Here is a 16,068-nt window from a genome sequence, read left to right on the forward strand (position 1 = left end):
TTAACCTTTTGCCTACATAGAAATGGATTCCTTTACTTTTTACTCATTAAATTCAAGCTTTAAATAAGCCTTGATTTGTTAGTGTAAAACTGAAGAGCCCATCACTAGAGCAAGCAGCGATTCCACCCAAATTGGTTGTCATGGTAGCTGGATACTTCTTCTAAATTATGAATCAGTAAAGTTCTCCAGAGAGCCACCAGAGGGCTACAGCTCATTGAGGACGTGATGTGCGATGTGTCTGTGTACCTGGGGCTGAGTTCTGGAGGAGCGCTGCTGAAACTGACCACAGGGATCTGGAGAGTGGCAGGACGCGTGTGGTCTGATGGAGGGCGGAAGGGGCGAGGGGGAAGAAGAGGCGATCGCAGGGGGGAGCTGAGGCCCCGGGTCAGGCGAAGGGGAGAACGTTGGGCCCTTGACACCGAGTGTTGCTCTTCATCATTCTCCTCATCTTCACGGATAGCAGGAAGCTTCTTCACTAGACCGCCATTGCTTTCCCAGTCCAGCTGAGAGAGACAAAGCAGATTTAGTTTTGTTTGTGTCTATATAAAATGCAGATAGTGAGTTTAAAGGAGACATATAATGAAAATCTGACTCTTTCCTTGTTTAAGTGCTATAATCGGATCCCTGGTGCATCTGCCAACCCAAAAAACATGAAAAAGGACAACCTAGTAACTTTGTTTTGGTAAGCCTTTCTCTGCAAGCATGTGAAAAATTGAGCCGCTCAAATTTCGTGACATAGAAAGGGTATGTAATTATAATATTACTGCCACTTAATCTGCACATTTCCACCCACGGCGCCGCCAGTCTGTTTTCGCAAGCAACACCGGTGTACCGATACTAACACCACGGCAAAAGTTCAAGCAAAGCATGCCAACTGTTCTATCGTTGGCTGCACAGATGAGCACAGAACACTATTTAGAGTCCCAGCCTCAGAGGAGACAAGAGAGCAGTGGATTTATTGATTTATTTACTGTATATTACAACTCCTGCCACACAGATCTAATATAAACATACGATTTCTTTCCCAGCTGTTTACCTTCACAGACATAACTGTTTCTGTAACTCGTGTGTTTTTAACATAAGCTTGTGTGCATTTAATGGATTAAGTGCAATATGACATGAAAGAGAACTTAGTTTAGTACTCAAATGCTGTGTGACAGCCACTTTCTGTGCGTGTGCTTTGGATGTGTGCACTCAGAAAAACATTTATAAGAAGTTTAAACTAATATGGATTTTAAATGCATGATTTCAGTGAGATAGACATGGTAATCAAAACCAAACAGAGTTTTTTTTTTTTTTTTTTTTTTTTTTTTAGTAGAGTATCTGAGATATGAGCTGTAAAGGTACAGCCCTATTCTGGAAACGGGGGCGGGGAGCAGCAGCTCATTTGCATTTAAGGAGACATCCACGAAAACAGCATATTTCTGCTTCCACTGAAAATAGGCAGTTTCAAAATAATATAATAAAAGATCTGTAGGGTATTTTGAGCTGACACATTCTGGGGACACTTGAGACTTATATTACATCTTGTAAAAAGGGGCATAATAGGTTTCCTCTAAGTGGTATAATTAGAGTCCGTGTCATAATATTTTACTACAGTACTTGCAAGTTAACACTGTACTTCTCAACCATTCTATTTTTTATTCTTCACCTCATACCTCTTAATTTTCTGATTCTGAGAAGTGCTTTTTTTTTTATTTTAACCTTTTAATATATGGATGTATATCTTGGATATTTATTTTTATTACACATCTCTCTGGAAAACTTCATTCTGATGTGATCTAATATTTCTGTATGTAGCTGTGTAATAATAACTGGGATAATGTACAGACAGTCTATCTGTTTATGTATGTATGTATGTATATATATATACACGCACACACAATTATTTCTATTTATACTTAGTGTTGTGAAACTAAGTAATTCACATATTTTTCTGTAATTAATTGCGAGTAATCCCATATTAGAATAATGTATTTATACAGTCATCATTTCCAAATTTAAAACACTGAATCTCCAAATTAATGTACAATCAACATGAAGATGGTATATTTTAAATATGTGTTTAATAGCATTTTTTATTTAATTTAAAGTCACCTATTATTAATGAAGGCCAGTATCACTGATACCAATGCTGCTACAGATGTCTCTATTAAATGCATGTCCCCCCTCAGTTTTAGCCATTATAGCTATTCAGCATTACAGTATAATTTAGAGCTATTATTTTTAACATTTATTATGCTTTGAAAAATTATAATTAGAATGTTTGAATGTTAGAATGAAAATTAGAATGAACGATCATAAGACACTGAGGACTGGAGTAATGGCTCTTAAAAATTCATTAGAAATAAATTACATTTTAAAATGTATTGAAATATTAAAGTTTTTGTCAATATTTGATAATGTTACTGTATTTTCGATCAAATAAGGACTTTTTTTCAAAAACATGAACGTTGGTGTATATGTTTATTACAGTTTAAAAACCTCTATTTAGAGTCTTGAACAAAATGTTCACATTTAAGCTGTCAACAATATGACTGCAATATATTTGCATACTGAAAAGTGACATTCTCATCTGCATTTATTTGCATGCTAAATTGTGATCTTACATCTGTTTAGCCATATATAATAACTTTTCGCTGACATGATGTAAAATTGTGTTGAACTTAGGGTTACCTTTAACATTAACACCATTCCACATCTGCCTTGCAAGCACTAGTACTTCCTTCAATAAATGCAAATCTAGTTATTAAAGAACCATCTATATGTATAAAACCATTTAAGGTCTTCAATAGCAAGTAATTCTGAAAATTATTTTCCAATGGGTAGTAAAGAGTCACGACCAGTGCGTGGCAGACTAACACAGCCTGTTGATTTTTCTTGCTCCTTTCTACCGTGTTTCTCCACCTCAACTCTCTGCATATTTTCCATTGTACTAGATTAAGGAACCTCAATTGGTTTTCGCCCACAAACACATTCTTCTTTGCAGAAGCTGAAATTGATTTCGATTTCTTCGCTGTTAACTCTCAGCACTGCATGTTCTTAGAATGTCATAAAAAGAATGGCTGCAAGCGGCGTTATCCCGCGGCACCGCAGAAGAGGTTGCAGAGAGGAGAGGCGGCACTGTTTATTTTTGTTTTGTCAAAACACATAAAATACCGTGTCAATCACCGTCCGTCGCTATAGGGTGGCAACACACACAGCCTGCATCCGCAACAAACTCCATCACACAACCAGGAAGGAAAGACGTTGAAAAATAATAAAATTTGAGCAAATCTTAATTAACATCTCCCCCTTCCCTCCATTTGTTCTCCCCTATTCAATTTGACTGAAATCTCTCCATCTTTATCTGCAACCCCCCTCCTCCCGTTCTCCGCACCCTGCCTCTCTCTTTCTTCACATCTTGTTTTTTTCCCTCGTTCCTCTCATGATCTCCACCCCCACGCTCCGTCTGCAGTCCCACACCCCACCTAAAGCAGAATTTATTTTTAGCCATCTCCTTCCAATCTTAGTAACACAGACCCCAGTGGCACGAGTGGAGCGTGTATGCATGTGTAAGATGCTTAAATTGGTATTTCTACAGAAGTTTTCACTTTCTTTCCCTCCTCTCCTCCAGAAAGGGAGAGAGAATGCTGTGTTTACCCAGGCATTTCCATGTCCCTCGACTCGCCAAATTCAGTCAATCACAGCTAAGTATAACAAGAAAGAGAGGAAGGAATGCATTACCTTTCTCCTCTAAAGCCCTAGTGCACTAACACACACACAGACGAACAGTAATAGGCATGCTTCCCCAATAATCACACTTCTATTCTCACCAGCTCTGCAACTACGTACAAATGTATGTGCGTGTGTGTGTTCATTGGTATTCTCTGCACATTTTGGGATTGCATACATCCGAAATGAGCATCCATAGCGTCTCATGGCACGAACAAACTTGATTTTTACATTTTCTGAAGTCAATAAAGTGCTTGCATATGCGAAAGTCATTCTCAAGATGCCAAGCTATTGTTGCTGGTTGCTGGGGCATTTCTATGCGGTTGCTAAGGTGTTTTGAGAGCGCACTGTTATACAGCGGTAGGCTGTTCTGGGTTGTCTAGGCCAAACAAATCCCTTCATAATGCTATGAGAAAATTGTATATCCGATTGAACGGTATCTTGTATATATTTACATGTTATGTACCTTCCACCAACCACCGTTCTTACTTCAAACACAGTGCTATCTTTCTCTAGCTGGAGTGAAAGCTGCATGTGACACCTTGCAGAAGCAGCACTGCAGGAAAAAGTGAAAAGGAGAGAAAAGAGGCACCTCTCCACCCTCCTCATGCTTCAGTGCTATTTTTATCTTACAGGATCCAATCTTAGCTCGAGGCGCGGGGGACCCAGCCAGCACGGAGTCCCCGCCTTCCCTCTGTGCTATTCTTAGTATCAGCACACACTCCAAACCGCAGCCTGCTGCTATTCCTGTCCTTGCAAGTTACACTCAAGGCCGGAAGATTGTGTATGTGTGTAAGAGAGGGGTCTCGTGAGCAGGCATACATGTGCATTCTGAAGATGAGGGGGGGGAATGGGCTTTATCTAAGTCAGGCAAAGGACACGGACTTCGGGAATGTGCAAGAAGGAAGGAAAGATGCCAAAGACAGCAGATGGGGATCCATTTTGTATTGCGCTGGTTGTGGATGTGAGCAATGCAGCGTTACGCACACATACCTCCAGTCTGTAGGTCACAGCTCATGAATTCATTGAGGAACTCTGAAATCTACATGCGCAAATTCACTAGGGACAACTGGGCGTGCAGTAGAGGGTACAGATTTACATTTCTCGCATTTTTATTCATTTGGCAAATGCTTTTTTCAAAAGTGACTGTTCACACAAGCCCGGATGTTCAGTGCGAAAAGCATAAATATCTTGTTACTCTGGTTATTATGGTACACAAAGCAATGCTGCACAATTTGCTTGCCATGGAGAAGAAAGTTTTCACCAAATAGATAAGAGAACCACTTCTGGATTCCTCTTCTGCTTTTTTACAGTCAAATAGGATTTGGTCATGTGACCAAAAATGTGCATCTTATTGGTTGGCTTTCTGGCTTGTGATGAGAAAGCAATCTATGGAAGTCCGTTTCCGCCACGGAATAAAAAAATAATTACGGCAACTTTTTATCCCACAAATGTGACTTTTTTGTCGGAACGTGATACTCGGAATTTTGACTTTTTTCCTCAAAATTGTGAGATTATAAACTCGAAATTGCAAGTTATGAAGTCAGAATCGGGTGATGTAAACTTGCAATTCCGAGTTATAAAGTCAGAATAGTGAGATATAAACTCGCAATTCTGACTTTTTCCTCGCAAATGCATGCTTGTGCGTCACAATTCTTTTTTTCTTGCAATTCCAAGTTAATATCTTGCAATTCTGACTTTATTTCTCAGAATTGTGAGTTTATATGTTGGAATTCTAACTTTATAACAATATATCACAAATGTGAGTTTATACCACGCAGTTCTTTATTTTTAACATACAATTGTGAGTCATTAAGTCTGTCACAATTCTGAGAACATACAGTAGTCATCTTTTCCCCATCAAAATTGGACTTCATAGTTTGCAATTGTGAATCACAGTTCTAAGCAAAAAAGTCAGATTTGTTAATGACAACTCGCAATTGCGACCAAGAAAAGTCAGAATTGCAAGATGAAAACTCACTATTGCGACAAAAGAAGTCAGAATTGTGAGATGAAAACCTGCAATTGTGACCAGAAAAATCTGAATTGAGAAAAAAGTCAAAATTGTCAGACTAGTCAACAAAAAAGTCTAAATTGCAAAATGAAAACTTACAATTGCAACAAAAAACTCGCAATTCCGACAAAAAAAGTCTGAATTGTGAGATGAAAACTCACAATTGTGACAAAAAAGTCTGAACTGTGAAATGAAAACTCGAAATTGTGACAACAAAATCTGAATTGTGAGATGAAAACTCACAATTGCAACAAAAAAGTCAGAATTGTGAGACTAGTCGCAATAACCTTTTTTTAAAAATGAATTGCAGTGGAGGAAACGGGTTTCCATAGCAATCTGACCAAATGGATCAATGAACCATGCTGTATCATTTTCCTAACAGGAAATGCATTATGATTTATACTTAAAAAGCAGCAGTATTTAATTATATGAGCGGAATCCCAAACATAAACAGGTGCAGTCTGACCGACAGTTTAACTCACATGTGACTTGCATGAACACATTTTGGTATGCTTTGAAATATTGCCTTGTGAAAGTGAACCAAACCAGCCAATGCAACTTTGCAACAACTGAAGTTTGTTTCAGAATAAAGAACAAACACAGAACAAACACTAAATACCCTGAAAAAGTCCTTTGAAAAGCTTTTTTAACGTCATTCTGTACTAGCGGAGTTACAGAAAAATCACAAATGAAATCCTTTTTATCTTTTTTTCCCCTCATTATCAGCAATGGGATTGTGTGAGAAAAGCACTTTATAAATGTAAGAAATTATTAATAGGATTTTAAAAAAATAAAAAAATAAATAAAAGAGTAAATGGAGACCAGTTTATCTGAGCTATGCCATCTAAATTAAAGAAACAGTTCACTCTAAAATCAAAATTCAGTCATCACCTTGATGTCGCTCCAAACCTGTATGACTTAGTTTTCTCTGCAGAATACACTTTTGAGGAATACTACAAACCAAACAGTTGTGGTTACTATTGATTGTTCTGCAGGTTGGAGTAAATTAAGTTTTAATTTTTGGGTGTACTGTATGCACAATGTTTCTATTTTTACACATACTAAATCATTTTATAAGAAAAATCAGAAAATAAATTGACACAGCAGAGAATATGAACCATAGCACACACTCATGAAGGCGACTTTTATCGTGTTTGTCTATTTGAACGATGCACTATTTATAGGACTCATATCAGCTCCACTGCACAACCGTACAATATTGATAATCCGATCCTAGGTGATGTATCGACTCCTGACCTGTACATTCGTGGTAATTGCCTCAATCCCTCATGCACATGATTCGGGCTAAAAAAAGCACATGCACACACAGCTTGACCTTTACAGTCATGGATGTAGAATCAAAGGTAATACTCTGGGATTGTCACCCTTTGCCCTGAATACCATCATGTGTGCTTGCAAGCATCACTCACATCAGCTCCACTGCCTTCCCGCAGGTTATAGGTGAGATCATGCTGAATTTCACTGACAAACTTCTGGGCGTATTCAGGATAAAGGCGCAGCACTTCTCGCAGTCCCTTCAGGCTGATGTACTGCAGGTCGCAATACGTCAGTGCTTTCACATTTGCGTTGGTCTTGATCACCTGCTCTTTTGTCAGTGAGTCTGATCCGATCAGATCCCCCTTTCCTGTTTGAAAAAGCATACAAAAGTTAATTTGTGGCTTAAACAGGCTGTGTCATGCAGTATTCATAAATATGCATTTAAAGTTGCATATGCATTTTAGATCCCTCTAGCATTCTGTGTAAACGTGTTCAGACAAGTAAACAAAGACACAGGGTGTCAATCAAATTTAGATGCTAAAGTTCTAAACAAAAACCTTCTATTCTAGGTCTAAAAATGAGACACAGGAGGGACACACAAGGCAGCAGAGGCTAAAAATATGTTCTAGTTTGGTGCAAAGGGACTATGAAAGCAGTGACAAATTCTGAAGTGTGCTGAAGTGTCACAGCAGTGCATTCTGGGAAGGCACACCGGTTGGCACACATTAGAAGGCAACTGAGTTCAGCAGCGCAGGGAGAGAGATGGGGGGTAGACCATATGTGCATCTTTCATCAAGTAAGCAGGTGTGGTAATTATGCATGGTATGCGTGTGTGTGTTTGCATGTTTGTACTGTCATGTTTACAAGAGCTCTATGTAGTGCTGGGTGATATACCGGTTAAAACGGTAAACTGGATTGAATTACGCACACATGGGGTTTCTTTTTTTAAAAAACGGCATACCCGAACAAGTGGCTAAGCAACATAGACAGCATCGTTAATTTAGAGGAGATCCCTGTTAACTGCATACACTTCTGACTAACGGTTGGATAACTTTCAGAGCTATTAATAACACACAACTAATTCTTGAACTGGGCAAATAACGTTAAACCAACAGTAAACGACTGTTAACAGAAGCCAGAATCCCTAAAGACGAACACAAAAAGGACAAAATACTGTAGCAGGCAGAGAAAATGCTGTATCGCTGCTGTTCCATAAGCGCCACCTGCTGTCAGAGAGTGAATTTGCGTCTCATTTAGCCCGATTACTGTTTTTGTTTCATGCAGTTGTTTTATGTTATTTATATTATAATTTCAAAAAACCTAAGGTCAGACCGTTCTGTTATTGCTTTAAATTTTGAAAATATACAATCTAATAACGTTAAAAACTGCTCATGCTACATGTTCGTTTAGATTGTGGTTAAAATGCATTCTGATTCATATAAAGGCACAGGCCAAAAAAAATAAATAAATAAATGTGATAAACCATGAAACCGCAAGATTTTTGGTCAAACCACCCCACACTAGCTCTGTCTCTAAGATAACATGTCAGAGCACATTGCTTGCAGTTTGTTGCATATTTTCCTTTGGCTGGTCAAAGCACTTTCCTTTCTTATTCTCTTTTTTGTTGTTGTTTTTTTTTTTTTTTTTTTACCTCTTGTTCTCTTCTACCTCTCTATGTGAGCAAAAACATGATTATACGCTGACAACCAAAGTAGCCACGTATTCTGAGAAGAAGTACTTGTGACTGTTCTGCATGCATTCTTGTAAATTCTTGATTTGTTAGTAATATCTATATATATAAAGTTTTTTTTTTAAACGCCCTCATAATCTTTAATCAAAAACATTAACGTGACCACATTGTCACAGCATCTTTTTTCTTATGACGTGCTATGAACTTTTCCTCAAGCAACCACTCACATAAAACCTTTGTCCATTAAGTTGGCTTCGCCGAATTTCCCTAATCCAATCAATTCCCAGTGAACAAAATCATGTCCCACCCCACCTTTGAAAAGTCAATTTATTTGGATATGTGTCATAATAGCAAAGAAAATTTGGTCATAATTTCCATTTTATAGCAATTTTTTTTAAACTTGAATGTGTCATAGAAGCATGATTTTTACAATAGTTTATATATACACTCTAAAAAATGCTGGGTTAAAAACAACCCAACTTAGGTTATTTGGCAACCCAGCACTGGGTAAATACTGGATGGAACACATGCTGGGTTATTTTGACCCAGATGGTTGGGTTAAATGTTTTTACCAAACATGCTGGGTTATTTTATTTAAGTCAACTATTGTTTAAAAATTATTATATTGCTGGCCTAAAATGGGCTGGAACTTATAAACACACACACACAAAATTACTAGAGACAACAGCAATAATCAAAAGATGAACATTTATTATTAAGCAAGAACACATGGACAAAATACAAGACAAATTGATTTATTTAGATGAATACAGCATAGTTGACAATATTACATACATTTTAATTCGTTTAACAAGCATTTTAGACATAAAAAAGTAACATTTAAAAGTAGCATTTTAATTTTAGCGTATTTAACCATTCTCTATAATCGTTTTTTTACTGAAACAGCGTTAATTCTCATGCCGGTGTGGCATCAAAATCTGAGCCGGTGAAGGGTTGCAGTTCGGTGGGGTAACTGCAAACGTCAAACCGCGGCCTCACGTTTCACTCGTAGTGGAAAGATGCCGTGACTGATTCCAAAACCTGCCCATAAACAAACAGTACTTACATTAGAGAACATATTTTAACATCAAATTAAATTAAACTCAGTACTATAACAAATAAAATATGTTTATTTTATGCAAAGCAAAAGGCGCTTCCATCATGCAAAGGACATCTCGTCCTTATGTTGCATTGTGTAAAATAATACTATTTACAGCACCGTAAAGACGTTATAAATTAAACAAAATGTATACAAACCTTTGTTTTGCTGAAGAAGTGCACCAAATCGGCAGCGATGAGAACTGCTCTCTCCTGCAGAAAACTCAAAAAAGCCAGTGCTCTGACTGTAACTCAGCAGCTGGTTTGTTTTGTCAGAGACAGGCTTAACCCAGTGTTAAAAATGACCCAGCAACCTGGTTACAGAAAGACTACCCAGCACCTAGGTAAAGATATTTAAAAACAACCCAATAAAATGACCCAACAAGTTGAACCCAGCATTTGGGTTCTTCTTGCTTTGGTCTCTAGATGACATCAATAGATATGCAAAAGCATGTATGAATCCCTCTACACCTGTCACTGCCGGCAATCATTGACTGCACTTCGAAAGGTCAGTAGAAAATGAGGTGAAAGTTGAAATTGTTTGAACTTTGAGTGCCACGTTATAGACCTTGACTAACGTTCAATCATTCACACATTCAATCCATAGAGTTCAATGCATCAAGCAACACTGACATGAGCCATGTGACAGAACCTTAACAAGAATCTCTCTCTCCATCTGCTTTCTCCTCCTCTCGTTCTCCTCACAGCCCCGACAGACTGTGGCTCTACAGTGCAATAACACGTGTAATCTCATTGTGAGGTGACATGAGTCTAGGTGGAGGAAGCCATTTCATATCACAGCTTTAATTAAGACAATCACTCCCACTCCAACCGCAGCTCAGAGACGTCTGTGTGTCTGCGTGTGTATTTATCGGTCTGCTTCCGAGAATAAGTGTTTATTGCTGTCTGTCTTGACTAATCGCTCGCTCTCGTTTCAAGCTTTCATTTTTTATCAGTCATTGCCAATTTGCTCAGTGTCTTTCTCTCCTGCCGTCTCTCTGTTTTCTTGCTTGTCTATCTGTTTGTCTTTCTCTCTCCCGTATCCTCCGGAGCCTCCTGTGGATCCTCGGGTCAAGCTGTCAGATCGATAACGCCACAGGAAAGTGCCATTACTTTGCGTGTGTGCAGGTGGTGTGTTTTCAACATCAAACGCAGATCCTCCAAACACTGAACCAAACAGTCTCTCGGTGACAGTGAGTAGACGTGCATGGGAACACAGGCAGGCTATATAGGTGTACCTGAATGTGTGCGTGCATTCATTCACAGCTCTGCTTTCCCTCTTCCTTTTAAGACACAACAGTTCAGTTTTAAAGGCTGTATATCTCATGGTCTAATGGTCCATTCACTCTCTGAAAAAAAGAAACTGGAAGTGTGAGATTTTATATAAACTCTCAGTTAATGTTTCACAAACTCAGCATTTTAGAATGATTTCTGAAGGATCATTTGACACTGAAGACTGGAGTAATGGCTGCTGAAAATAGCATTTTAAAATATATCAAAGTAATTTTAAAATGTAATATTATTCCAGAATATTACTATTTTTGGTTTAAATAAAGGCAGAGTTGCTGAGCATAAAAGACTTCTTTCTAAAGCTATTAAAAAAATACAAAACACTGTCTAGGTAAGCAGCTAGGTCTTGGAACAGAGATTTAATATGCAGAGTGAACGAATTAGTCTGTTTTGCGTTTCCTCTGCACTGCATGTTCTTTTTCCCAATCCTTGATTCATTCCCTCCCACATTATTTTCCATGTGTGTTGAGATCTATGGTTCTCGCCTTCATGTGTCAGCCTGTATTAATAGTCAAAGCATTTTAATAATGCATTAACCATCAATTATTAAGTGTGTGTGAGAGAGGTGGATGTGGCCTAGCGGCACGCCAATATTTGATTTGATCAGAGCAATAGAGTTCAGGCATTTGGAGATAAAGAGACCCTCACACACACACACACATGCACACACACAGGAACCTTTAGCTCGGCAAGAGCTCTGGCTCATCGTTTACTGTGACCTTTTGAGAGCCTTTATTTCCAGATTAACTGTAGGCACTGTACAAGAGGGGGTTCGGATATGACAAATAGTTTATTTATGATGGAAACCCCGTAAGCATCTGAATAATTTTCGTCCTTTGGTATGAAGAAGCTTTTAAGGCGCCTTGTAAATGAGTGTCATATATAAATTATACATGTTATCTTCTAGATATTGTATAATTTGGTACAAATTTATTATCCATATTCCAAACAAATGTTTTTTTTTATAAAGATCTGGCTTCTCATGCTTTCAAACGAGGGGTCTAAGAAACAGAGTGTGTGGACGTGTATTGAGCAGCTGCTCCGCGCTTAGATGAAAGGAGAAAAGCACAGTAAAAGTTTCATAGTCCATCTATGGTCACAGCTGCTGTCTTGCAGTTTTCTAAAAAAGGAGACGCAAACAGAAAGGAAAGGCTATGGCAAAGTGGATCCTGGGTGACTAAACTAAAAGAACACAAAGAGGCAGAGAGACTATAGAAAGGATGTGTTCATTGAAATCTTGTTTTAATGGCCTCAAAGGCATACAGACAGTGTCTGGGACAGCGCTGCACTGAAACATCTCAAACAGGACAGCATTTGTTCATTACATTGGTCCATATGCTCTGATGTATCACATTAGATAAGGATTATGAAAAAAATCATTGGATTATGAAGAAATTAAGGAGGATGTCGCCATTCCTGTGTGTGTGTTGGAGGTGGGGTTCTGGTTCATATGGTTTATGAGGACACAAATGTATATAATGACATGGGTACTAAAACGCAAACATGGTTTATGAAAACACGTCCTGTGCCTCCTGAAACCAAATGGTTTAAAAACATACTGAAATGCAAAAATTGCCAGTAGTTTTCTGTAAGGGTTAGGTTTAGGTGCAGAGTTAGAGTAAGGGGATAGAAAACACAGTTTGTACAGTATAAAAAAAACATTATGCCTACGGAGAGTCCCCATAAACGAAATATGCAAGAATGTCTCAGAATATCTTTTTTGTTTTATCTTTTTCTGTTTCATCAGGTTTAGAATGAGTATATGGTGACAAAATTCATTTTGGGGTGAACTATTGCTGCTAAATATGGAAGGCCATTTCCACCACTGAATAAAAAATGGTTTAAAAAGGTCATTGTGACTTTTTATCTCACAATTCTGACTTTTTTCTCAGAATTGCATGATACAAATTCGCAGTTCTGACTTTTTTCTCAGAATTCTGAGATCGCAATTATGAGTTATAAAGTCAGAATTATAAGATATAAGCTCACAGTTCTGAGAAATGAAGTCAGAATTGTGTGATTTAAATTCGCAATTGCAATATACAGTAGTCAACATTTGGTGTGGATCAAAACCTTTCATAAAATTTTTCTTAAAACCAAAACAATACCCATTCGTCTCTTAGGACAACTTTTTTTGATCTACTTCAAAGTCAGAATTGCGACATATAAACTCAAAATTCAGACTTTCTTCGAATTGTGAGTTTATATATACTGTGAGAAAAAACTCAATTGTGAGTTTGTATCACACAATTCTGAGAAAAAAAGTCAGAATTACAAGTTTGTATCACGCAATTCTGTCTTTATAACTCGTGAGAAAAAAAGGGCTTCCATAGTTAAATACTGCAAAAAAAAAAAAAAAAAAGCATATGTAAATATGTATTTTAGCTTTCATTCACATTAGGTTAGGGAATTCTGTCTTCTCCAGCAGCTTATCAAGATTCCTACAGCTATTGGCTGAAGGCAGTTTTGCATGCTGTTATCTTGCTTCTAGAAGCTTCATTGCAAGGTTTTTAGGAGGCCTTTGTGCTGTAAAGCAGACAGGTGGCAGGTTTTTTTTTTGTTGTTGCTTTTTTGTTTTGTTTTTTTAAATAAATTACCCACAGACACAATCTTTGTTTATAGCAATGATTTCCATTTGAAATGAAACCCTGAGCTTTTCTTTGAATTTTTTCTTCCTGTTATTCATATTATTACATGCATGTGTTGATTAGTTTGTTTTTATCCAAGGGCTTGTAAAGCAAACTGATTACAGCTGCATGACATTGAGCAGTCCTATGTAAATTAAGCCATTAGAAATAGCGGTAAAGGCAATTTTCACTAATGTATGTATCTGTTGTGACTACTTTCATGACCATATTTTTATTTGCTGATTTATATTTCAATTAATGTCATTTCACAATTATAGTAAGAATGAATTACATTTATGTTACAAACATGATGCACTGATTTTTTGTTAACAAAAACGGATTTAACATAGACCGGGGTTAGTTGTTAAAATGGCTTAAAAAACCTAGTGCAAACAGAGTATTTTTGCAATATTTTTGTATGTTACCTTTTCCATTTAGATTTTTCAGAATTTTACTATATTTTTTAAATTTATATTATTCTCAATTCAGTAATAGTTTAGTACAACATCTCTTTAAATGCATATATACAACAACTTACTTTTTAAAAAACGAAGAAATATTCACTTGAATGAAAAGTGTGACAAGTAGCTCAGATGTCATTGCATTTCTGCCTCATTAACAGATTGAGTATTTATCTAATAGATGTCATCGGGGAACATTGTGCAAGATTATGTGAATTTAGAAATTTGCATAAACACTATTCTTGATTCTGTTGTTATTTGTTATCAAAAGTAACTTACAGGGCAGTTACTGCAGCAACCAGTAGGCTAAGTGCCTCGCTGAAGGACACAATAGGTCATAAAATCATGAATCCTCATGAATGCTACTGGGTTTCACATCTGGGCTGCTTGCCGAGCTCATTAAGCTCTACAATACCATAAAAAGCACTGACCTTTTCTAATACAGCACATGGAGAGATATTCACACATTTCCAAAGATTTAAACAGAAAACATTTCAGTGTTAACTCATGCTTGACTCAAATTCAAGTGGCTACACTAGATTTTCATGAAAATCACTGTGTATCAGATTTCTGTGTATATGTTTGTGTCAAGATTTTTCATCGCATAAGTACAGGGCTGGAGACTGTGTTAGGAATGCGAATGCAAGTGTGGGAATGACAGATACTGTGCACAGAATAGCAATCACAGACTCAAGTACATGTGAGCTGGATTGCTAATATCTCTTATGGCATGAAAGCACAAGGTAATGTCAGGATGCAGGATTCATATTTATACCAGCTCTGGGCAAAAGATGTTCTTAGGTTATTCAACTGGTCAAAAGTAACATAGCCAATGGGGAAAATGAGGAATATGTAGGTATCAAGATGGTGTTATGAAAATCCTAGAGAGCTGCCTACTAAAAAAGAGGGATTTGAGGGGATGAAAACAAGATGAAAAAAAAATAAGATTATGCTGCCTCCTAATATATGTTGCTTTGGACAAATTTAAGGGCACGTATCTTCGGCAGAAAGCTCAGTGAAAAAAACGTTCCAAGTTTTCAAACCAGCTGTCAAACCATTCATTTGAAAATGAAAATTTGAAAATTGATCTAAAGCATGTAGGTCTGTCACTTATGAGGCTCCATTTATGAAATGCTGCCTTAAAATGTGGTCACACATTAGCATCATTTCTGCATAATCTTGTGGCAAAATTTTCCATTGTTCATTGCCAATAGTGTAGCAATGCATGAACACAGAAGTCACTTTTAAACCAAGCAGTTTTCTATTGGTCAGTGCGACGAATTTGCATTACCAACTTGAATACAGGTAAAATCTGTATGGGGAACTTGGTCACGCTTATGTGAACTCCTGACCGCACAGATTCCGACTGAAATGACTGTATTCCGCAGGTGAAAATTGCTGAACAATGGTAGCAAAGTTAGCTGCTTAGACAGACAGCTCACTATGTTTTGGAGCTGAGCTTGTATGTTTGGCGTTTCGTGTACTGGCAAGCACATTAGAGAAACCGTACATCACCTCATCATTAACAGTAGCTGAATCTCACCAGATAATATATGCATTAATATGCATAACAAAGAAAGACAATTATTGAGAAAATGAAGCCAATGAGCCAACTGTGTGTGTATAATGGGGGGAGGGGGATAGTTACTGTTCAATAGACTTGAAAATTATATGGGAATCCTCCCTCGAAACAATAAGAACTTCAGATTGTGGGAGGATGAGATTCGCTGAACAAGTGAGTGTGTGTGTGTGTGTGTTAAGGTGCTTTAAAAGAACCATTATTTAGCTCATTTATAATGTCTGAATTATGTCATAAATGATACAATGATTTTAATGGATAGTGTGTGTGCATGTGTGGGCAGTTTTTATTGTATTGGCCTGTCTCAATATCACACA

At 37.4% G+C, this 16,068-nt stretch overlaps 1 protein-coding gene and 1 long non-coding RNA gene across 2 annotated transcripts in view; one reads left to right on the forward strand and one right to left on the reverse strand.

The window, feature by feature from the left end:
- The window catches only part of kcnh3 (potassium voltage-gated channel, subfamily H (eag-related), member 3), a 136,089-nt gene that overhangs the window by 6,630 nt on the left and 113,391 nt on the right, over positions 1–16,068 (reverse strand). Inside the window, exons 11-12 of the mRNA XM_051119015.1 lie at positions 7,159–7,373; positions 247–503 (exon numbers count right to left, since the gene is read on the reverse strand). Of these exons, the coding sequence (XP_050974972.1) occupies positions 247–503; positions 7,159–7,373 (472 nt within the window). The remainder of the gene's footprint in view (positions 1–246; positions 504–7,158; positions 7,374–16,068) is intronic.
- The window catches only part of LOC127170778 (uncharacterized), a 39,294-nt gene that overhangs the window by 3,522 nt on the left and 19,704 nt on the right, over positions 1–16,068 (forward strand). The gene's annotated exons all lie outside the window — the stretch shown is intronic.

This window comes from Labeo rohita, chromosome 9, assembly GCF_022985175.1.
Source record: "Labeo rohita strain BAU-BD-2019 chromosome 9, IGBB_LRoh.1.0, whole genome shotgun sequence".
Taxonomy (NCBI): Eukaryota; Metazoa; Chordata; class Actinopteri; order Cypriniformes; family Cyprinidae; genus Labeo; species Labeo rohita.